At 57.5% G+C, this 23,388-nt stretch overlaps 2 protein-coding genes across 24 annotated transcripts in view; both read left to right on the forward strand.

Annotated features, from left to right (window-relative positions):
* The window catches only part of CRKL (CRK like proto-oncogene, adaptor protein), a 29,717-nt gene extending 24,579 nt beyond the window's left edge, over nt 1–5,138 (forward strand). Inside the window, exon 3 of the mRNA XM_003132994.5 lies at nt 1,874–5,138. Coding sequence (XP_003133042.1) covers nt 1,874–2,008 — 135 coding nt within the window. The 3' untranslated portion in view covers nt 2,009–5,138. The remainder of the gene's footprint in view (nt 1–1,873) is intronic.
* A 3,571-nt stretch (nt 5,139–8,709) lies between these two features.
* AIFM3 (apoptosis inducing factor mitochondria associated 3) lies at nt 8,710–23,062 on the forward strand. Of its 23 annotated transcripts, none has more exons than XM_084994004.1 (22): nt 9,083–9,179; nt 10,840–10,901; nt 11,342–11,506; nt 15,305–15,515; nt 15,685–15,794; nt 16,008–16,117; nt 16,214–16,258; nt 16,504–16,600; nt 16,676–16,788; nt 17,029–17,115; nt 17,490–17,581; nt 17,660–17,790; nt 17,877–17,992; nt 18,081–18,152; nt 18,233–18,296; nt 18,839–18,915; nt 19,005–19,137; nt 20,565–20,705; nt 20,913–20,988; nt 21,469–21,573; nt 22,211–22,231; nt 22,404–22,592. In XM_084994004.1, the coding sequence occupies exons 3-22, from the start codon at nt 11,476–11,478 to the stop codon at nt 22,441–22,443; spliced, it is 1,872 nt and encodes a 623-aa protein (XP_084850130.1). In that variant the 5' UTR covers nt 9,083–9,179; nt 10,840–10,901; nt 11,342–11,475; the 3' UTR covers nt 22,444–22,592. The 23 variants fall into 23 exon arrangements, 22 of the variants coding, with proteins under 22 accessions (XP_084850127.1, XP_084850130.1, XP_084850132.1 ...); XM_084994006.1 differs by having other exon boundaries at nt 19,020–19,137; nt 20,565–20,663; XM_084994010.1 differs by lacking the exon at nt 22,211–22,231 and having other exon boundaries at nt 11,359–11,506; nt 21,469–21,568; nt 22,404–23,050.
* Nucleotides 23,063–23,388: the final 326 nt, after the last annotated feature.

A 23,388-nucleotide genomic window follows, 5' to 3' on the forward strand; every position in this document is an offset into this window, starting at 1 on the left:
AGGTACAGGGTGGGGAGGAGAGTGGGGAGTTCGAGATAGGACATCAGGGGCAGAGGGTGGCTCGGTGGGGAGCAGGGCAGTCGAGTGGTGCTCGGTGCAGATGGGCCAGGCCACTCTGGCACCGTTCAGGGTGGCAGGGACAACGGTGGCCAGGATGAGTGCTGTCTGGCCTTGTACCCCTGCTCTCTGGCCGACCAGCCCGTGATCTTGGAGAGGGCTCCAGCCTGCCTTACAGGCAACAGGTGTGTTGAGAATTGGGAGTGAAAGCGAGTCTGAAAGGGCCCTGCAGGCAGATTCCTGACTCACAGTATCCACTGACTGGACACCAGGCCCACACTGCAGCTGGAGCGCATTTCCTCTCCATCCTCTTGGGGTATCTCCCCAGCCTGAGCCCTTTCCATGTGCTCAGGTCAGGACGAACTTGCCAATGTACAACTCAGTGGACATTGCTTCTGCTACCGTGTGGAGCCGTACATTCATCTAAGCCATGTGTCTCCTGCCCTCCTCCCCCACAAGGAGCTGTTCACTGGTGCTTTCTTACAAATGGACCACAAGCTGTGTTAGAGTCTAGAGTTCAGTTCTCTGTTGAGCTCTTCCTCACCTTAGATACCTTGTGTTTATTTAAACAAGATGGCTAGATTTTGGCACTTCTTCTTGAGCCCTATATTTGAAATCATTCAAACGAATGCTTCAAAGATAGCCTCCCTCCTCTGGATCCGCCTCGGAAAGCATCCTCCTTTTCCTCAGCGTGCAGTGGCTCAGCAGTCCACCTGGAAAGGCCGGTGTGGCTCCCCCGGGGCCCAGCTTCTCAGTGAAGGCACGTCCACAGGCCCACTGGACCTGGTGGACTTGTCGGGCTGCTCTGGCAGCTCTGGGGTTCTTGGTCACATCAGGCCAGCAGTCAGCTTGCTAGCCCAGTAGCTTTGGCAGGAGATGCGTCTTTCCAAATGAAACCGTGCATGGAACCCCAGTGTATGTAAGATGAGATTTACAGGACTAACTTAGGGAGGCAATTGGGATGGGGACTGTGACAGTGGGCAGAAAGCATTACAAAAAGTGCAGCTGGTAGCTGCAGTCTTGGTCAACCCCAGCAGCTAGCTCCTTTCTGAAGGCTCTTTGTTGCAAGTGGTGAGGGGTATCTTTTACCCTTGACCTTGCACTTTTGGGTGAGCCTTCAGTCAGACACATGAGACAGAGTTTCATTCGAAGGAAAGTGTACGTGAACAGCAGTGAGCAGGGCAGCTTAGGATAATGTGGGAGCACACTTGACTGTGCTTTGGGTTAAAACTTTAATAAAACAATTAAAAAATTCGAGTCCCAGCAGGACATTCGTTGGACCTTTAAAGTACTTCCTTAGATCTCTGGGGTCTCCACAGACAATTTGAAAACCACACTCGTCAGAGTTGCTATGGCCACTTGAGGAGCAGAGACCCCCTGCCTGGTGCCTGTCCTCTAACAGTAGGTGGAATTCCTTCCCCTGGGACTGCCACAGCTGGGTCCACACTGCTGGGTAGGGAGGCAGCAGGCCAGATGTGGTGTTGGTGGCAGCAGTCCCTTCCCATGTAAATTAGGGGGAGATGGGTCTTTTCTTTAGTGCACTTTTTGTGTGCGTTGAACTGTTCTTGGAGAGTCATGGGCTCATTCTGTCCCATTGGAGCTAGTAGCCGGGAGAGCAAAGACCGAGCTCTGCCTCAGAGCGCATCCTGGGCTGAGAAGCACCCTGGGCTTATTGGTAGTTCCTGGTGTCTTCGGTATGGCCTGATTTCAGGTTTAAGCACTGAGAAGAATGAGTGGGTCCTAAGAACAAATGGAACAGTGTGTGTGATTTAGTTTTTGGAGAAAATGCTGACTTTGTCTTTTCTCCCCCTTGCAGGTCGGTGACATTGTCAAAGTCACACGGATGAACATAAACGGCCAGTGGGAAGGTGAGGTGAATGGGCGCAAAGGGCTCTTCCCCTTCACACACGTCAAAATCATCGACCCCCAGAACCCTGATGAGAATGAGTGACGCCACCGCCCCAGCCTGCTGCTTTGTTGTCCTGCTTTCCTTGGAGGTGGGAAAGTGTCCTCGCGGCAGGCCACGCACTGCCATCATCCAGCTTCTGCAGCGGGTAGCCTCACACACATTGGAATGCTCACGGTGGCTGCCCAGCATTTGTATCATAGTCGTGTTGTCAGTAGACGATTCTAGAGTTCTTTGGATCTGAACTGGAAACACTGGTGGAGGCACACAAGTGAGAGAGGGGGGTGAGGACAGGGCTTCCTTCTGGCTAGTGCCCTGCCTGTCCCTGGGGCTGACCACCCGTCCTGCACGAGCTCAAGCCTGTGGCCAGCATTGCCCCCTGTGAGCCATGGCACAGGGCCCAGTCGCCAGCATGGTTTTCCTTGAAGAGCGGAGGAAGTGGACCTTACAGGAGAGAGAATTCTGCCCTAAACTCCCCACATGTGGCTTGGCTTTTCTTTTTTTCCCTTTGCTCTTTGGTTTGGTTTTGGAAGACTTAATTAATCAGACTGTGTGTCCTGAACAGGTTTTTAAGTAGCAGGTTAGATTTTTGTGATGATACAAGGGATGACACGTGCCTGAGCTTCTAAACTGAAGCCGCAGTATGAGGAAGATAACTCTGAAGAGGCGCCTTCATTGTCTCGGTTGCCGGTAGTATCTTGTGCTGCCAGATAGCAAACCAAACAGCAGCCGCAGCACTGCAGGCTGTGTGCACAGCCTCTTGCATGACATTGTCCTCAAAGGCATCAGAGTTGGGGGTGGTTCACCTTGTTTGCCAGTGACAGGAGGACACCTGGCTGGCTTTCTGTCCAGCCTTCCAGCGCATGTACCCCTTTGAAGTATAGGACCCTAATTTCTCTAAAAAGTCATTGAATTTGTTAATGGATCTTACAGTTCCACTCAGTGCCCTGATTGCAGTTCACTCTCCTGCCCAGCGCAGTTCACCAGGCTGACCAAGAAAGATAGTGCTGCTAATGCTGGTCCCAGCCCTCCTGTGTCCAAGATGTTGTCAAGCAAAGAAAATGCAGGCCCTAGACATTAATTGATATATTTGACATCTTATGGTTGAGACATCAGATGCATCAGTACTCACTTGCCAGTCTGATGTTAAGGTTTACCTGTTGGTTAAGGAGACCTTTTCAGACAAGCCAGCTGGTCCAAGTGTGTGGCCGTTCGTGGACTGGAATTCTGGAAACTTGGTGCTGTTGGCTCTGCCTGCCCTTCTGGGCACTGGTCAGGACAGGCCTCAGCCTGGAGTGAACACAGTGGAGCTGGGGTGGGGTAGCCACTGATTGTGGCTATAGCCATGGCCCTGGCTCCCGGGGGCCTCCAGTTTTTAGGTTAGAGCAGTTACTCTGGTGATAGGACCAACAGGGTAAGCGTTTCTCACTCTCTTGAATCAAGTGTTCCATCAGGGAGGTAACCATCATATTGAAGGATCTTGAGAGTGTTCAGATATCACGGTCCATTTTGTGGGCTGTTGCTGATTAGTGAGAACTGTGGCTGCCTCCTGCCTAGAAGGTGCATGTCCATTGTGGCTGCCTTCCATTCTGAGTCCAGCCAGCCCAGCCCCACGACAGGTGGCACATGGGTGGCAGGGTCCCTGTGCTCTGCCTGAAAGTGACCAGGTCTGAATACAGAATGTGGACTGTGTGCCTTGTTCAAAGAGGGCACACACCCTAAGGCCACACACTAGATTTCGCTGAGATGCTGGGCAGCTGTTAGTGACAGTAGTTGGCTCAAGTGTAAGAAGTATATGGCCATATTGGAAGCAAGGTTTCCTTTCAGCCAGAGTCCGAGCCCCCACAGACCTGGGTCTACTCGGTATTTCAGCCGCTGCACATTCTCCAGGGCTGCCAGGAGGTTCGGAGCCTGAGATGAGGCGAGCCCTGGGTTCTGAACTCTTGGCTGTGTGCCAGAAGTAGGACCCTTTCCACTTAGCACCTGAGTAGTTTTTTCATAAAGCAGGGGAATTTTTTTTTTTTTTTTCCCCACACTAAATAGACAAAAATACAGCACCCTGCCTTGGCTTTGGGCCTGGGCCCCTAGGGTCTGGAAGACTGCTTCAGAGGGGACTGGAATCTTCCAGAGCTCTGCCCTCCCTCCTGGTGGGCTTCTTTCCTCTCTAGGATTGTTCATTGTGGCTACTGCTCTGTTCCCCTGTGTGTCAGTGAAGAAAATACAAGGATGTTAAATTAACTCTCTTGGGAAAAGAACAAAACATGGATGAAAGAGTATTGACAGTTTGACTAAAAACTTATCCTGAGAAGGATCTCCAGCACAGGAGTCATCCTTATCACCTCTACCCAGCGTGGTGCCACGTGATGACAGGTAACGGAGAAAAGAAGGCATTGGCTGTCACTTGACAACTTGTCACCCACATGGGACACTTCCTATGCTCTGTCCTGGAGCCCAGGCAGCTGGCACTGTGTTGACTTCTCCCCCAGCTGTGTGCAGGCCAGGCGGATTCGGGCCACCGCCATGGCTCATGTAGTGTTTGCCCAGAGGAACATTTTATTTTTGAAAAGGGATGATGTGTTTTTGTGCCAGGTGTTTATAATTTAATCCTTTAATAATATTATGTTCATTAACCTCTTAAAAATGAGTGAATCCTTGATTGTTTTAACACCTCACCCAAGACACCACTGAGCTCTCCCTCAGCTTCCAGCCTCTGGGACCAGAGGTCTGCGTCCCTGTAACTGCTGTCGGGTCCCTGAGCTGGGCATGCGTTCTAACCAAGTAAAAGGACAGTCTTCTGAGACAGGGCAGTGGTCTCTGCAGGAGGAACAGTGGCCTTGCTTCTCAACGGTCTTCACTGTGTGTTTTAAAACGACAACAACACAAAACTCTCTTGACCTGTAACTTAAAGATCATAAACTTCAGGCAATAATATTTTCTGTGTAAGCTTTTAAAATTATTTTTGGGGATCATAGCTTGTTTTATTTTGTGCTATAAAATTAACAGTATTAAATGACTTATATTCTTAGAATACATGGAGTGTCTTTCTTAACAGATCAGTGCCTTTTTATTTTTGTATTCCATTTTACGTTATTGGTCCCAGCATCAGACCCTTGTTTCCATGGCCTGTTTGTACATTGTCTCAATAAAACTTGCATCAGCCGGTGGTGGCAGCGGCTCTCGTGTTTCAGTGTCTCCTCAGTCCTGCCCAGAGGTGCTTGACCCATGCCGGCGCTCCACAGCTGAGCACCTGGTAGACCTAGGGAGAGGGGAGGGGCCGGCTTAGGGCTGTGTGTGTCCCCCTGTGTGATGTGGAGTCTGGGAGGAGGAGCAGCCTTGTCCCAGTTCAGGGCTCAGGGACACCCATCTGGCTTTCATAAATCCTCCTGTCTGTGGTCCTCCAGCTGCACTGCCGGACCTTCAGGTGTGCAGCTCATCACCCTGCCACCCCATAGCCAGAGCTGCTCCCACACCTGTTTTGTCCTCATGTTTCCACAAAGCGGCACCCACCAGAGTTTGTGTCTCGCCGTGCTGCCAATGCCCACCCAGCACTGGCTTTCAGGACTCTACAGAATTGAGAGGTGGAAATACCAAAGAAACCAGGCCGTAGAGGCACCTTTGAAGAGAGCTTTCAGCTTGGAAAGGGATTTGGTCAGCAACATGGGCTGGGCTTCCTTGGGGGCAGGAAGCCTGGGAAGTGGGGCTACCTCCCTGCTGGACCTGCGGTCCTGACAGCCTCAGGGTGAGCTTGTGGAGGTGAAGGCCTATGTGGCAAGGGCCTGCGGAGATTAGGACAGTGCCTCCATAGACACCTTGTTTATGGCCAAATGATATCCACTGTGGCCAAGGCAGCCAATCGTCAAGGGGTGTGGGTGCTGTTGCCAATGGGTTTTTTTTGTTTTTTAATGGCCGCACCCTTGGCATATGAAAGTTCCCAGGCTAGGGGGTCAAATAGCAGCTGCAGCTGCCAGCCTACATCACAGCTCACTGTTGCTAGTGTTTTGATGATAGAAAATCCTCAGGTCTAAGGAAGGGTTGCAGGGGTAGGGCCACCTTCTTTCTCTTGGGCTGACTCTGGCTCAGTCCTTGCCCCAGGGGCCTCCTGGCCCCCCTGGTCTTTTTTTTTTCCTACAGACAAGTGGTGAAAACCCCTAACCTGCTCCTTCCTTGCCTGTGACGTGCCTCCATGTCAGGCCACCACCTGGAGCCCAGCACTCAGCCCACACTGGACTGGCATATTTTGAGTCCCCAGAAGTGGCTGTCTCACCTCCTGCCTAGATGCCTTTTTTTTTTTTTTTTTTTTTTGTCTTTTCTAGGGCACACCTGCAGCATATGGAGGTTCCCAGGCTAGGGGTCTCATTGGAGCTGTAGCCACTGGCCTATGCCAGAGCCACAGCAACAAGGGATCCGAGCTGCGTCTGTGACCTACACCACAACTCAGGGCAATGCCGGATCCTTAACCCATTGAGCAAGTCCAGGGATCAAACCCGCAACACCATGACGGGAACTCCTAGATACCTTTCTGATGAGCTTCTATGGGTCTGACTGTTCTCAGCTCCTGTCACTCCCCTGACCCTCCCTCCATGGGGACTGGAATCAGAACTGGTCACCCGTGAGCCTGGGAACTGGACAGGACTCAGGGCAAACCAGCAACGAGGGTGGGGGTGGGGAGAGGCTGGGTTGAATAGGTATCGGGAAGCTGGCTTCACAGAGTCAGAGCCCCAGAGAATCCAGAGTGTGCTGGGGACACAGCAGTCAGGCTGTGTAGACCACCTGGGATGCAGGGCAGCTGAGCTACCATAACCAGAGCAACCCAGCAAGTCTGGGATGAGACAGCGAGTAGGGAGGGGTGGGGCTTAGCCCAGGTTTGCCAACCTCAGGACCAATTCCAACCTCTGCCTCTGTAAGAATAAATCACAGGGTGGCTGAGGGCTCAATTCCCACCCATCCTGCCCTCATCCCAGCATTCCTGGGGACTAGCTAGACAAATTGAGGTCTCCCCATCTTGATATCCACAGGGAAAAGACCACTCTGCCCGCAGATGGCGAAGTTCAGAAGGGCCCTGCAGACCTTCAGGCTGGCCTCCAGGGGGTGCCAACCCCAATGTCATACACTGCTGATCTCATTTTCTGACCTAAAAGACTGTCCTGCGTAGGTGGGCTTGGAGACCCTCTACTGTGAGCAGTGGGGAAACAGGGTGGGATATGTAAGAACAGACAGGCTTGCATAGTAGGGGGAGAGCCCTGGATCATCCCCTCACCTTCCTCTCATGCCTTGGCCTTTGGGGTGTCTGGGGCTCCATTTCCCTCTTTGCTACTCCCCCATTGGGTATAGTAGAGATCACCTTGCCAGAATCAGCCTCAGGCTGCCCAAAGCTCAGAGGTACCCTAAGCCTCCCCATGTTGGATTCCCAGGTTCATTCGCACTACCCCTGAGCCTAGGGCCTACCTTCAGTTTCAGCTCTTTGTCTAGAGGATCTCATCATTTCTGCCGCACCAGGGGGCAGCCAGAGTCCGCCCTCAGGGCAGAGGCTGCCACAGAGGGTTCCCCCTTTGTCAGGGCATCTCCCCTGGTCATTGGCCTCTTTACAGACCCCACTCTGACCTGGTCCTCTCAGTGTCATCTCTGGCATCCCAAGCTCGCAGCCCCCACCCCACATCCTGAGTGCCCTTGGTGTCCCCCTGGCTCACCTGTCATGGTGTCTTGGAGGCAGCCTGAGCTAGAGGGCATTGCAGTCACCCCCAGATTCTTGGGGAACCCAGGGAAGAAGGGGTTCACTGACTCACAAAGGTCACAGATTAGGACTGAAACTGCATTGGAGACCCTGCAGCCTTGGCCAGCTGGCCAGCCAGGACCTACATCTCTGCCCTGCCTCTCAGTAGCAGTGTGGCTTTGCAGAGTCTCTAACTTCTCTGAACCTCAGTTTCCACATCTGTGAAATGAAGATGGTACTGAGAACCTTCCTCCTTGGCTGTTGTGAAGATCAGAGGAAGAAGTGCAAGCTAAGCCACAGCCATGGTTATTTATGGGGCACACTGCATTCCTGACTAGGGGGCTGTTGGAGGTGGGTAGGGCTGCAAGGTCAGCACACGTGTGGAGCAGGGACAGGCTCTTTGGAGGCCAAGGCCACCAGGCTCAAGCAACACCATCTGCCCAGTGACAGCAGGACTCCTGTGACCGTGGCAACAATCTTGCTATGGAAACCTAACATGGCCTCAGAGGGATGGATTGAGCAGAGCTGCCTGTCCCTCCAGGCCTCGCCCCACACCCACCTGCAGCGTGTGACCCACGTAGACCCTGTTCCTGCCCCTGGTGTGATTCAGCCTCCCTGAGATTCCCCTTCTGTAAAATGAGGGCAGTTGTACTTGCCCCCTGGGCTGCCACGGAGGCTGGTCAGCCTGGCACAGGGGACTGTTGCTACTGTCCTTGTCGTCCTTACCTAAGGGGAGCAAGGCCCAGAAAGGGGGAGATGGCAAAGCTAACAAAGGAGCAATGATGACAGGACAACAGTTGGTGGCCCCATGTGCTTAGTGCTGGATGAACCACCATGTCCTGGAACACTTGCTTCTTTCATCTCCCACATGGTCACTGAAACCCGGTTTGCTGGAGAGACAAACCCTACCTGAGTTCAGCGCAGAGATCTGGACAGCATAAGGAAACCTGAGGGGCCAGGAGCCAAGCAGCAGGGCTGAGACAGTCTTGGAAGGCTGCTGGAAGAGTTTCTTGGAGGAGGGGACACAACTCCCAATGCACCATTGTAATTTATGAATATAACGTTCTCCTGGTATAATGACAAGTGGGAAAGAGAAAATGTAACCAAATATAAAGTAGAACGTTCTGCGTGTGGACAGAGCAGAGGGGAGGACAGCTGGCCAGGGTGTCTTGGGCCGTCAGGAGCTGTTTGGTTTTTCTTTCTTGGGGAGGTTTCTGCGGGTGATTCAACTTGCCCCACACCGCCCGCAGACGTTCTGAGAATTGGGAAAGAAAGAAAAGGAAAAAGACTGGAGCTCGGCCCAGCATGGCACCCCTTGGGGTCGCGAAGATGCCGGCGACCCAGACCCGTCCGGGCGCCTGCGGCCTTCCCCCGCCCCCGCCCCGCCCAGCGTCCCGCCCGGGCGCCCCATTTGCACCGGTCGCCGGGCCGCAGTGTCGCCGCAGCGCCGGCCCCGCCCCGCCGCGGCCCCAGCGGCTCCGGAGCGGACGCCCGCGCCGAGCGCAGGTGAGCCCGCGGGTCCGCCCGGGCCGGCACCCGCCCCGCCCCGCGCCCCGGGCTGGCCCGTGGGGGACTGGGGGGCGGCCGCCCGGAGGGGAAGGGCGGCCCGGGCGCCCCCTTCCTTCTCCCCTCCCCCGCCGTGCCGCCCGCTCGCCGCGGGGCCCTACTGTGTGCCAGTCGCCTTCCTGGGCTGCCCGGCGGGTCCGGGAACCTGGCCGGAGCGGGAAGATGGCTGGCAAGGGCTTCGGGGAGCAGGGCTACGCGCAAAGGCGGGAGACTTGCCCTGAGCCCCGAGGGGTAGGAGGGAAGGGCCGCAGCCCTCAGGACGCCGGGAGCCACTGAGGGCGGGAGCGGCAGGAAGGAACCCCTCAGGGTGCGCCTGAGAAGGGCCCAGGGATCCCCGGAGAAGAGCAAGTCCGGGGCTGAGAGGGGAGCAGTTTTGCCCCACCGGCACCGCTGGGCCCTGGGACTGGTCCAGGGACAAGACGCCGGCTCCTGGTAGGTAGTTAGCACTGTTATAGCTTTTTGGCTTTGGGTAGTGTGTGGACAAGGGACAGCACTCCAGAAACTTGGGGTACCCTCTCCTGGTGCCCCTGGCCAGGACCTTTGCCTTGAGTAGGGACATCTGGAGGTAGGAGGCTCCATGCCAGCCTGGCACTCAGTAGGCCTGGAGGTTTAGTCCCTCAGTAGGCCCAAGACCCTGGAGGGAAGACACCTGGTCCCCAGGAAAGGGAGGGAGCCGCATGCACAGGCACCTGGTGGCAAATTGAAGTCCCACTTTTTCTGGAATCTGTGGCCCAACAGTGAGGCCTGAGGCCAGGCACGAAGGTGGCAGGCAGGGCAGAGGCAAAGGGACAGCCAGGATCTGGGGAGGGGCACCCTCATGCCAGGGAGGAGCAGGTGGGGCAGGTGGTGGCTCAGTTTTACAGACCTGCCTTGGGGGAAGGAGCATGGGTGCGCCCAGGTGGCCTTCAGTTGACACTGCCTCCTCACCTGTGATGGCCCTCCAGGGCAGGTGACACCAGGGGCCAGGCAATAGACAAGCCTTCTCCAGCCTTTCCTCCCTCTTGGCTCCCTGCTCTCAGACACCCACCCAGGCCCTTGAAGAAATCTGGAGAAGACCAGGTGGGCCTCAGCCTGCCGAGGTCATGTAAACAAGGCAGCTACGCCTTTGTCCTGGGCCTTCCAAAGTCCAGTGTGGAAGCTGCATCTTCCAGAAGGCCCACCCTGTGGCCTTGAGAGGTCCTTGGCTGCGGGGCTTCCTTTGTTGACAGGGTGGCCTCTTCCCCAGCCCCATGGCTTGAGGGAACAAACTAAGATGGGAGGGGTTGGAAGGCCACCTGGATGCCCCTACCTGCTGCTTGACCTTGGCAAGCCCTTGGCCCCTCGGTTTCCTGGGCATGACCTCAACACCAGGGGCATTTGTGAAGAGCAGAGGAGTAGGGTAGAAGCCAGGGCTGTGTGCCAGGCCTCCTTTTCCCCCAAGCCCATCAGGCCCCGGGCTGGCTGCCCACTTCTGTTCACATGGAGCTGGGTTTCCCTGGGGACCAGTGGCAGGGCCCAGCCCCGCCCCCAGCCCCTCCTGGCCACAGCTCACACTGGGAGGAGGGGTGGAGGCTGAGCTGCCTGGTCTCCTGGACCCCTGCCCCCTTGCCCTGCCTTCCAGGGCCGGGCAGCTTGGTCTACCGTGGGGCTGGGAACGAGAAGCAGTGGCTGTCCTTGGAGGAGGTGGGTATCAGGGCTGACAGCCAGGGTGGGGCCAGGGCCAGGGAGAACTAAATGTCACCCCTATGGAGGAGGAACCTACAGGATCCCTAGGATCAAGAAGGCTCTGGTCTGCCAAACTGACCCAGGCTGGACCCCAGGCATGTGGCCTCCCTGGAGAGGGGAGAGTCCTAGAGTGCCTAGACCACAGGCTTTTAGAGGGCAGCAGAGGTGGGCAGATTTCCTGGACCTAAAGGGCAGCTGAGGTTGGAGCAGAGGGGCCCAGGCAAAGGGGGAAGGGAGGGAGGGTGCTGAGCTTAGGGGGCCTGGAAGCGGGGTTTCCTCTGGGACCCGGCTCCCCTACACACCAGGGTCCCAGCTCCTAGGCAGGCCTCTTTCAGAAGTCCCCCACTCTCTTTCTGTGCCTCTGCCCTCAGGCCTCATCAAAGCCCTCCTCCCCATAGATGCTGTCTCCCCGCAGGTCCTCGAAGCAGCTCCGACCTCTCTAAGGGCCTCAGAAGGTCCTGCCCCCTGGGGCACCCTAGGCCTCCCACGGCCCACCACCTCTGCACCTGCCACTACCCACAGGCCACTCGCCATGGGCGGCTGCTTCTCCAAGCCCAAGCCAGGTACCTCCTTTCTTCTTCCTCCTCCCCCTCCTGCCACCGTCCTCCTCTCCCTCCCCCTCTGTCTCCAAAGTAGGTCAGGCTGGGCAGGCAGCAGCTCCCTCCGAATGTTAACACTAAGGGCAGGCGTGGGGTGAGGGGGCAGTCACTGAAGCCCTCTTTCTCTGGGGCTTAGGGTGCTGGTGGTGGAAATAACAGCAAAATCTTTCTCAGAAAGGGGAGACGTGTTCCTCCTGCTGCTGAGTGGGGGCAGAAGATGCTGTCTCCCTCAGGGTGGGGGAGGGTGGCTCTGGGGACACTGTGAGCCCCTGTGTGACCAGAGCATGTATTACCCCTCTGAGCCTTCCTCCCCCTCAAAAGAAGCCTGAGTTCTCAAAATTGCCGTGAGGTGGAGGGGGGGATATGTCCTGGCCCTTTTCACCTCTCCTGCCCACCTGTGTGACCTTGGGCTGCCTCCTTAGCCTCTCTGGACACTCCCCCACCCAGAAAGGAACACCCCACACTGCCGAGCACCAGGGTGCTGGGGAGGGGTAGGTCTGCTCTCCATGGAGACCCTTCTCTACCAGGTTCTCCCTCCAGCCCCCACTTTCCCTCTTCCCTCCTCACAACACCCTGGAGGGCACAGGTGAGCGAGCGTGTCATGGGTGAAGAAAGTGAGGCTGCAAGAGGCCTCCCTAGTGCCCGGTCAGTGCCCTGCCACCCACCCAGGCTCCATTGCCTTGGAACCAATGAGCCTTTTCTCCTTTTCCTGGGTCTGAGGGAGAACTCTGGGGCAAGAGAAGCCCCTTGATGGCCTGCCAGGCGGGGAACCCACCTGCACCTGCCCTCCCCTGACTCCTGTGCTGCGGACATGCAGCCCTTGGACAAAGATGTCCACTGGCTTGACCTCGACTCTCTCCTATCCGATATGGACAGGAGGATGCTGGCTGTCTCCACAGCAGGCTCCTGTAGGACCACTGAGCTGGCAGAAGGCCCTCGGCAGAAGACACCACCTATAGCTTCCTTTAAAAGACCCTATAGGGCTGGCCTGCCTCAGATCCCCAGCACCAGAACCCTGGTACAGGGGCTGGTCACTCATACCATGCCAGGGACAAGGCTAAGAACTTGGGCTCTTGAGCCCAAATCCAGCCTGACTGTTCCTGACACTGGTCTTGGGCAGGTGACATCACCTCTCTGAGCCTTTGTGTTCTCATGTGTGAAATGGGTCTAATAATTGTGCTCCTGTGCAGGCTGTACTGCTTACCGTGGAGCCTGGCACATGGGAGGCACCTGCAGCAGGTTATGATCCCCTAGGGGGTCAGGCTCCCTGTGGGCCGTAGCAGGAGGGTAGGTTTGGGGTGAGATGCGGGGAGTTAAGGCCGTGAGAGTTGAGTGGGGATCAGTAGGGGCCACAGGGACCCCGTGTTCCTCACAAGAAGTATCCCAGGCCCATCCTTCCTGAGCTCAGAACTAGGAGGAAGTGCAGGTCTCTTGGCCACCTGTCACCTGCCCTTTATTAGGTTACAATAAGGGCCACCTAAAGGTTTTCCCTTTTTTTTTTTTTTTTTTTTTGCTTTTTGGGGCCACACCCTTGGCATATGAAAGTTCCCAGGCTAGGGGTTGAATTGGAGTGACAGCTGCCAGCCTATGTCACAGCCACAGCAAGGCGGGGTCTGAGCTGCGTCTGTGACCTACGCCACAGCTCATGGCAATGCCAGATCCCTAACCCACTGAGCGAAGGGAGGGATCAAACCCGCATCCTCATGGATACTAGTAGGATTTGTTCCCGCTGTGCCACAGCAGGAACTCCCCTAAAGGTTTTCCCTCTTTGCCATGGCTGCCAGGAGGCTCAGAGCTATTTATAATGAAGGCACCTGTCAAAAAGGGTTACAGCATCCGCCTTTCCACCAGGGCTCCTGACTTTTTTTTTTTTTTTTTGTCTTTTTAGGGCCGCACCTGTGACATGTGGAGGTTGCCAGGCTAGAGGCCCAAATCAGAGTTGCAGCTTCCGGCCTACGCCAGAGCCACAGCAACACGGGATCCGAGCCGAGTCTGCAACCTACACCACAGCTCACGGCAACACTGGATCCTCAACCCACTGAGTGGGGCCAGGGATCGAACCCATGTCCTCATGGATGCTAGTCAGGTTCATTAACTGCTGAGCCACAATGGGAACTCCCTAGGACTCCTGACTTAATGTCTTCCCGTTAGACTACATCAGTGAGTGCCTTGGGGCCTTCTGGAAAGAGGTAGAGGATGAGAGCAGCCAGGCTTGGCTCTCATCTGGGCCCCTGCCAAGCTGTTCCTGTGAGTGCTCTCCCTACAGCTCACATAGCTGGTGTCAGCTGAGTCCAAAGTGTTTTTCTTTTCAATTCTTCTGAAAATATTCTAACACCGTTACATAAAGTATGGGAAATGAAGGAAAAAACCCATCCCACCCCTAACCTCCCCACCTGATACAACAGCTTCTATGTGCTATGCTCAGGGGCCTTCCTGCCCAGCTGGAATCACAGGGCTACCTTCACCCCTGTCCCCTGCCAGGTCTGAGCTTGGGGCAGGGGGGCTGGGACAGGAGGGTGAGGGGCCAGGCCAGGGTGGGAAATTAGCAAGTATGAGATGAGGACATGCCAGAGCTGGGCAGTCAGAGGAGGTGACTGTTTAGGTAGACAGTTGGGGAAGGGTGGGACAGCAGCCTGGGCCAGGGATGGGCACAGGCTAAGGCCTGAGTTCTTTGTTTCTGGAGGGTCAGATCTGAGGGGGAGGAGCCTGGAGGCTCAGGGGCCTGGGGAGCTGGGAGGGCTCCCGCTGCCCAGGCACTGGCCCACGCTGTGCCAAGGGCCTCAGCTTCCACCCCTCAGCCCGGGAGGCCGGATTATCACTGCTAAAAATTCTGTTTATTGTTCTCTTCTAATTAGAAAAATACCCCAGGCACATTGTAGGGAATTTGGAAAATGCAGAGAAGTACAAAGAAGAAAATGACAATCTCACTAACTCCCCCCGCCCCCACCCCCACCCCAGAGTAGGCCCCACTGGAGGGGGGAATGGGGCTCTATGCCTTCTGCTTTCACCACCCTCGTGGGGATCACCCCTGAGGCCCCTGCCCATGTGCCCATGGACATACTGAGACCCAGCCTTGGCAGACAATGAAGAATTCCCAAACTGGTGAGAGCTGCTTTTTTTTTTCCCGCACCCACAGCATATGGAATTCCCAGGCCTGGAATGGAATCCGAGCCGAAATTGAGACTTATGCCACAACCGCAGCAACACCAGATTCTTAACCCACTGTACCACAGCAGGAACTCCTGAGAGCACCTACTTTAAAAAGTGGAAATTATGTTGCATATGCTTTTTTTTTTTTTTAATTTTGAAAGAATTTCAAATCTATGGAACCCTTGGTTCCCCATTATCTGGATTCACAGGCTGTGAAACTGGCTACATCCAGTGCTGGATGCTCTGTCAGACCCTAAGCCTACCCCTGAGCCTTCAGGGACCAGGCAGTCCTGGATGGGGGCTGGCCCTTGGGGGTCAGTAAGGCTCGGGCATGTCCACGTAGGTGCACGGAGAAGGGGCAGTTTCAGGCTTGAATGAACTTCGTTCCTGCCCCCTCACTAATTTTTGTTAGTGAAAGAAACATGCATAAATAAATTCAAGATGACCCAGTGCCACCACCCCCGCCACCCCTACCCTGCCTCTTGATGGTGGGGTTTCTGGGGGGCTCATGACCTGGAGAGGACCCAAACTCAGAGCCTGAGGGGTAGGTGGGGCTAGGAGCTCACTGCCACCACCATCACCACCCACCCCACCCTACCCCCATGCCCGCAGTGGAGCTCAAGATTGAGGTGGTGCTGCCTGAGAAGGACCGCAAAGAAGAGCTGTCTGCCAGTGGGAAAGGAAGCCCCCGGGCCTACCAGGGCAATGGCACAGCCCGCCACTTCCACGCCGAGGAGCGCCTGCCTGCCCCACACCCCTATCCTGGCGCTCAGGACTTCATGGAGGCTGCCGTCTGCCACGTCAAGGACCTGGAGAATGGCCAGTGGGTGCTGGGTGGGCCTGGGAGAGGGTGGGAGGGCGGCAGGCAGGCCTGGAGGGCCTGGGCTACCACCTTTGTGGCCCCTCCTGGGCTGGGGAATGAGCCTCAGAAGGCTAGGCCCAAGGAAGAATTAGTGCCTGGAGCCCTGACCCTGAGGGTAGCCCCTCCTCAGGATGCGGGAAGTGGAGCTGGGATGGGGAAAAGTGCTGCTGGTGAAGGACAATGGGGAGTTCCATGCTCTGGGACACAAGTGTCCCCACTACGGTGCGCCCCTGGTGAAAGGTAAGCCATCAGGTGTACATGGGGCTGGCTGGGACCTCCTCCAATGGGGCTGTGCCATCACAAGGCATGCTTGGCCCCTGCTCCCTGGCATCTCAGGCCCTTGTCTATTAGTGGGGTCTCCTGAGCTGCGGGGAAGAGCCAGCGGTGCTAGGACACAGGGGTCCTTGGAGAGGGGCTACTGCTGGTGGCCCAGCCTAGCACTGCCCCTCCCAGGAGTGCTATCCCGCGGTCGGGTGCGCTGCCCCTGGCATGGCGCTTGCTTCAACATCAGCACCGGAGACTTAGAAGACTTCCCTGGCCTGGACAGTCTGCACAAGTTCCAGGTGCGGCTGGGTGTGCAGTGGGGTGGGAGTCTGTGGGTGCTGGGCCAGGGACCAGAGCACCCCAAAGCCTGGTCCTGAGCCGTGCAGTCCTTGCAGGTGAAGATTGAGAAGGAGAAGGTGTACGTTCGGGCCAGCAAGCAGGTGAGGGGCTAGCTTGGGACTCAGGTCAAAGGGGGTGACCAGGAAAGCCTCTGGGCCATGGAATAGCATGTGCACAGGCTCTGTGGTAGGAGGGAGCCTGGTGAGGGTGGCTGGGGAGCAGTGTGAGGACTCCTTGTGGGAGAGGAGGCAGCACTGGAGCAGCAGGACTTGGCCCCCTGGGATGGGCATGGGGGGATGGCAGTGACCACAGCTCCCAGCTGCCCCCACTCTCTGGCCACCCCCAGGCCTTGCAGCTACAGCGAAGGACCAAGGTGATGGCCACATGCATCTCTCCAAGTGCTGGCCATAGTGGCAGCACCAACGTGCTCATCGTGGGAGCAGGTTGATGGTAGGGTTGGGAGGGGCAGGGTGGGCTGGGGAAAAGGCAGCTTCTGACCCAAAAATCCCTCCATGCAGGGGCTGCTGGCTTGGTATGTGCGGAGACACTGAGGCAGGAGGGCTTCTCGGACAGGATCGTCCTGTGCACGCTGGACCGGCACCTCCCCTACGACCGGCCCAAGCTCAGCAAGGTTGGGTGGCATGAATGGGGCTGGGCAGGCCCGGACCCATGTCCTTCTGGGCACAGTTAGGTCCATTGGGACCCTTGCTTGCCACCCCTTGGGAGTCTGGTCAGCTGCCCTCATTATTCTTGCCAGGTGCTCCTGTGGTGTCCCTGTGTGACCCTGGCTGTCCCACTCCCTCCAGTCCCTGGTCCTAGGTTGTAAAATGGGATAATGCCCACTTGGTCCCAACTCAGGTGTCTTTTGCAGTCACTGGACACACAGCCTGAGCAGCTGGCCTTGAGGCCCAAGGAGTTCTTCCGAGCGCATGGCATTGAGGTGCTCACAGAGGCCCAGGTGCGGACAAGGCAAGGGAATGGGGCTGGGCCAGGCTTCAGGAACCGGGCAGGGTATGAGGCCCCTGGACGTGCGGGTGTGTTTGCCCTCCTGGCCCTGCCACTCAGGCCCCAGGATGCTCCAGGCCTGGAAGGGTCCTGGGCACACACAGAGCCCCAGTGTGCAGGGATGGGGACTTCTGTCCAGGGTTGGTCCTTGGGAGCTTGACGAGGGGAAAGTGGAGCTTAACGGTGGAGGAGCTGCCAGGTGAAGAAGGTTCAGGCATGTGGCGGAGCTGCTCAGATGCCTGGCCTGCTCTGGGCCTGGTGCAGGGCCTGGAGGAGGGGCTGGGCACAGGTCTAGGCCCCGGCCGCACTCTGCCCGGCGGGTCACAGGTGGTCACCGTGGACGTGAGGAACAAGAAGGCCGTGTTCAAGGACGGCTTCAAGCTGGAGTATAGCAAGCTGCTGCTGGCGCCCGGGAGCAGGTGGGAGGGTCCCCCCAGGGGCTGGGAGTTGGGGGCTCAGGGTGCCAGAAGACCCTTACCTACTCCTGCCCATCTCAGCCCAAAGACCCTGAGCTGCAAAGGCAAAGAGGTGGAGAACGTGTTCACCATCAGGACGCCCGAGGACGCCAACCGCGTGGTGAGGCTGGCCCGGGGCCGCAACGCTGTGGTCGTGGGAGCCGGCTTCCTGGGTGAGCAGCTGGGGATGGTGGGGCCCGGGCCGGGGTGGCACTGGCCCAGGGAGGTGCAGGGTGCCAGCCCACCTCCACCCCCCCAGGGATGGAGGTGGCCGCCTACCTGACAGAGAAGGCGCACTCGGTGTCTGTGGTGGAGCTGGAAGAGACGCCCTTCCGGAGGCTCCTGGGGGAGCGCGTGGGCCGCGCCCTAATGAAAGTGAGCCTGCCCGGGGAAACCACCACTTGGTGCCCAGCCCTGCCCCCTGCCAGGCTCTCACCTGCCCACCCGTCCACCGGCCCCACAGATGTTTGAGAACAACCGGGTCAAATTCTACATGCAGACAGAGGTGTTGGAACTGCGGGCCCAGGAGGGAAAGGTGGGTCCTGCTCCCCACCCTGCCACCTTGTGTCCCCCTCTCTTGTGCCCGGGAGCCACTCAGCCGCCCATTCTCTGCAGCTTAAGGAGGTCGTGCTGAAGAGCAGCAAGGTTGTACGGGCTGATGTCTGCGTGGTGGGCATTGGTGAGTGGGGGCAGGTGGGCCACCTCCCTCGCACACTCAGGAATGACCTTGGACCAGTCCTTTCCTCTCCCCAGGCTGCTTTCACTTCTGTAAATTGGGGACCCAAACTGTTCCCGCTTCGCAGGGTTGCGGGGGATGATGGTATGAGCTGTTCCTGGGCCTGGCATGGAGGACACTCCTGGTGACCACTTCTTGGCCTGCCCTGTGTGGGCTGTAGGACAGACAAATCCCCAGCTGGTCCCCGCTCCACTTGAAATGCCATCTGGGGAGAGACTAAGCTGGGAGGTGGCAGTGGGGCTGGGGAGGCGTGGCATGCTGATACCCCCCAGGGGCTTCATGGAGCACTTCTCAGAGGAGGCGAAGCACGAGGCCTGATGGGAGGCTCTGAGGTCCAAGGGGCAGGGGGAAGGGGACCTGAAGGTACAGGGTGGGCAGTCACTGGGTGGTCAGCGATTGTGGGAGTGAAGAGCGTGGGTGATGGAGAGTAATGAGGCAGGAGGGGGAAGGGAAGGGGGTGGAAACCGTGGCCCCTGTCCTGCCAGGAGCTGTGCCTGCCACGGGCTTCCTGAGGCAGAGTGGCATCGGTCTGGATTCCCGAGGCTTCATCCCCGTCAACAAGGTGGGGCTGGGGGTGGGCAGGTGGGCAAGGTGTTGGTGGCGGGTAGCAGGAGGTCCAAGTCTGGGTGCCCTACCCACCACCAGCCTCAGGCCCTCTCCCCACAGATGATGCAGACCAACGTCCCGGGCGTGTTTGCAGCTGGTGATGCTGTCACCTTCCCCCTGGCCTGGAGGAACAATCGGAAAGTGAACATACCACACTGGCAGATGGCTCATGCCCAGGGTACGGCCAGCCCCAAGGCCAGGTCAGAGTCAGGGGGCTGTCCCAGATGGCCTCCCCCGGCCACCCCTCAGTTGCTGGTCTTGGGTCCTGGTCACTGGGTCGGCCATTCAAGGCTCTGTGGTGACCTGACTGGCCAGACTCATCCATGTGATCAAGGTGGTTCAGAGTCAGCCCACTGGACACCCTGCTCTGCCAGCCTCTCCTTTCCATCTGTCCTCAGAGAAACACTTTTGCACAATCCCTGACAACCTGTGTAGCCCCCAGAGAGAGAGAAAAGACCTTAGTAGGCCAGGGCCAGCTCCCCACTCTGCCTCCACTGGGCCACTTGACTGGCTCTGTGGACCCGGCTGCCCTGTACAGGCCTTGGGAGGTGGTCATATGGGCCTGGAGACCTGGGCTCAGGGTACCTATTGTGCTCACTGAGGAACACCTTTCCCCCTCACCTTGGGCAGTCACTGTGCACACCTGGTCTGGGCCCTTCAGTTGCTGGTGCAGCCAGCTAGGTGCATCAGAGGGAGGGCCACCACTCCTGTACCCACTTTCCTCTGCCTTTACGTCACCCCAGTATCTGTGCCCAAACCCACTCTTGGTATCAATTTTCATTCAGGTCCAAGGAAAGGTCTAAAGTTGGTGCTAGGTTTTAAGGAAACCAAAGCCACTCATTAGCTAAGTATAATTAAGATTTAGCTGGGAAGGGAGTTCCTGTTGTGGCTCAGCAGTAATGACTAGTATCTATGAGGATGCAGTTTTGATCCCTGGCCTAGCTCAGTGGATTAAGGATCCGGTGTTGCTGTGAGCTTTAGGTCACAGAAGGGGCTTGTATCCCACGTTGCTGTGGCTGTGGTGTAGGCTGGCAGCTGCAGCTCTGATTTGACCCCTAGCCTGGGAACTTATGTATGCTGCAGGTGTGGCCCTAAAAAATAAAATAAAATAAAATAAAATAAAAGACAAGGTTTAACTGGGTGGGTCCAGAGGATCAGAACAGACATCCAATTACAGGGGCCTGGCAGGGCATCATCCCAACTGGGATGCTGTTCTGTTCTGGGCCCTGAGGGAGGCAGTCATCTCTGCTTCCCTGAACCCTTGTGCTTTATTCTTCCGCCTCTCTCCTCAACCTGACCTGTTAGTTGTCTGTCACAGGGGACATGGCCCCAGGAAGCCCCCGCCTTCTATTCCCAGCGCAGGCACATCATTCCAGTTCTTCTTCAGAGCAGCAATCTCAGTGGCCACCTTGGGCGGGGGTCCCCTCCTGCGCCCATCATCTGCAACCGGGGGTGGGCAGTGGTTTAAGTAGTGATGTGTCTTTATCTCTTGGGAGGTGAGGAGTATTCTCACCTGTCAGCCCCCACCCCCACCCCCGCGAGAGCGGGGACAGGCAGTGGAGGGGTAAGGGCTGGGGTCGGGGCTCTCACCACTGGGACCCACAGGGCGCGTGGCAGCCCAGAACATGCTGGCACAAGAGGCGGAGATCAGCACGGTGCCCTACCTGTGGACCGCTATGTTTGGCAAGAGCCTGCGCTATGCAGGTAACAAGGGGCCTCCGACACTGGCACTGGCGGGAGACCCAGGTGTGGTGGAGTGCGGAGGCGGGGCTTGGATGTTAGGGCGGGGCGAGGAACACCCAGGGGCGGGGGCGTGACTGCCGCAGGTAGATGCGGTCTTGGCCAGGGCCCTCTAAAAAGACCAAGGGGGCGGAGCCTGAGGGGCCAGGGCTGAGTTAGAAGGGCACTGGGCGAGGACTCCGTGAAGACCTGTTCCCTCTGCCCGGCTTGCAGGGTATGGAGAAGGCTTCGACGACGTCGTCATCCAGGGGGACCTGCATGAGCTGAAGTTCGTGGCTTTTTACACCAAGTGAGAGCAATGGGGTAGAGCAGGGGCAGGAAGCATCAGATATTCAGTCAGGAAGAAGGCTCAGTCCCAGAGAAGCTGTGTTCTAGAGGACAGGGCTTCCCTGCACGGTGGGCCAAGTGGCAAAGGGTGGCAGCCAGGCAGGAGACAGCCAGGAAAGGGGAGGTCGTGGGGCCACAGAAAGTCCAGCTGCCCGGCACTGAGGTGGACACTTCACACTCTTTGATATGAGTGTGACACCCCCATTTTACACCAAGGAAAGTGACATTGGTCCCAGCCCTGAGCCCCACTGGGCAGGAAGGCTGGAGCTTCCGCAGGGTCCTGTGGAGCAGAAGCCGTGCTAGGCCAAGGGGGTGCTGGGTGCCCAGGACATTCCTGCCGCCCTGAGTGAGAGCCTCGCTGGGCCTCAGGTGGACTCAGGTCTCCAAGGACAGGGGCTGCCACTGGGCTGTCCTCAGGCTTGGCTACTACCTCTCCCTGCAGAGGCGACGAAGTGATCTCCGTGGCCAGCATGAACTACGATCCCATCGTGTCTAAGGTGGCTGAGGTGCTGGCCTCTGGCCGCAGCATCCGGAAACGGGAGGTGGAGTGAGTGTGGGCTCTGGGGATCTTGGGGAAAGGGGAAAAAGTCCCCTGAGGTGCTGGCTCAAGCTCCCTCCACAGCCCTCGAGGGTCCTCCCCCTCTCCACTTGGCCACCTCAGTCTCAATCAGTCTCAGGCTCCCAGAACGATGGCCTGGTGTGGGGCAAGGCTTATGGTTTGGGAGTGGGCTGGTTATTTGTGCTCTTGGGGGATAGAAGGGAAAGAGGCCGTGTCCAAGGGCAAAGCCAGTGCTGTGTGGATGGGTCAAGACTCACTGCTTGGGCAGTCACTGGGGCCGGGACACCCCATTGAACATGGCTGAACTCAATTATAGGGCAGCAGGATGTGGCTTGTGTTGCTTCTGGGGCACCCTGCACAGAGGTGGGGGATGGTTGTTCAGGGTCTGTCCAGTGAGCCACTGGACACCAGTCATTACTCTCATCTGGGCATGGTGCCAATGGGAGTCACCCTGTGGACTCCACCCGCCTATAGAGAACCCCCAGGACTGAGGAAGCCCTGGAGGCCATGAGATGGGGTCAGGGGAGGAGGCTCAGGCTGGAAACATGGAGAACCAAGTGGGGACATGGTGAATGACATGATGTCTCCCCAGCCTTCTCTGTCTTTCCCTCTTGCCTTCGCAAAGACTGTTTCTGCTGCACAGCAAGTACGTACATCCCCTCTTCCCTCTGAGCCTTCCCCACCTGCCCAAGTACACACCCCTGCTGGGTGCCAGGGCCTTGCACAGCCCTCTTCTGTCTTCAAGGTCCAGCTGCTCACGGTGCCCCGTGGGGAGCCTGCTCCCTCCTGCTCTCACTCCTCCTCCCTCATTCCTGCAGGACCGGCGACATGTCCTGGCTCACAGGGAAAGGATCCTGAACTTGCATGCAGCGGACTCGGGCAGGCATGCTGGGGTCCCAGGGACAGAGGCCAAGCCAGGGGGGCAAGTGCCAACCTCCAGTTCCCCAGGATCCTCCAGGGCAGAACCTGAGCCCTCCCAGTGTTTGGCTTCAGCTGCCTGGTTCCCCTCCAGAGAGGCCCCAGTGGCCTCCAGGAGAAGCTCACCACCCAAGGCATCCAGTGGCATTGATAGGCCTGCCCTCCTATCCCTCTACTGGGACTGGTTCCCTGTAGGACCCTGTGACATGTTAGACAGTATCTTAACATTAAAACACACACATTTGCAGATCTGTGTGACTTCCACTGTAATTGGGCAAACTCCCCCAAGGGAGAAAGCAGATGATGGGGAGACAGGCATGACCAGAGACCACAGAACACCCAGTGTTTCACCAAGGAATTTTGGCCCAGAGGAGATAGCAACTGATTCTGCCCCATGTCTTGGATCTGGATTTTGAAGAAATGGCACTCCAAGCAGAGGGAAAGCACATGCATAAAGCCCGAGACAGGGAATGCTTCTTCAGAGGACAGTGGGAACTCGCGCTTAGCAGTTGGGGGTGTTTGCCCATTAAGGTTCGAGCAATGAGTCCGGAGACGGACCCAGCCTGAGCTTCCTGAATGCCCATTTCGTAGGTGAAGCAGCTGAAGCTCTGCCAGAGTAGGACCGAGAATCCAGAGCCTCTGTGCACGCAGTCTCCCAGCCAAAAAGAACGCCATGGGGAGATGCGGGGGCCGGGCCAGGGACAGAGCAAGAAGGGGATGGTGGGGCGGCCCGCGGAGGCCACTGCGAGCCCGGAACCCTCCGTCCGGGATCCCGGGCGCGGCGGACGATCGAAACCGAGCCATGCGCACAGGGCATGCTGGGAGCCGCGCCGGGGAAGTGCGGGCCGGGAGGGGTTGTGGCCAGGGCGCCGCGCTCGCTGGAGG

This window comes from Sus scrofa, chromosome 14 (assembly GCF_054392235.1).
Source record: "Sus scrofa isolate SSC_HxYL_T2T_F1_AM1 chromosome 14, Sscrofa_HxYL_maternal_Yorkshire_Landrace_v2.0, whole genome shotgun sequence".
In the NCBI taxonomy this organism is placed as follows: domain Eukaryota; kingdom Metazoa; phylum Chordata; class Mammalia; order Artiodactyla; family Suidae; genus Sus; species Sus scrofa.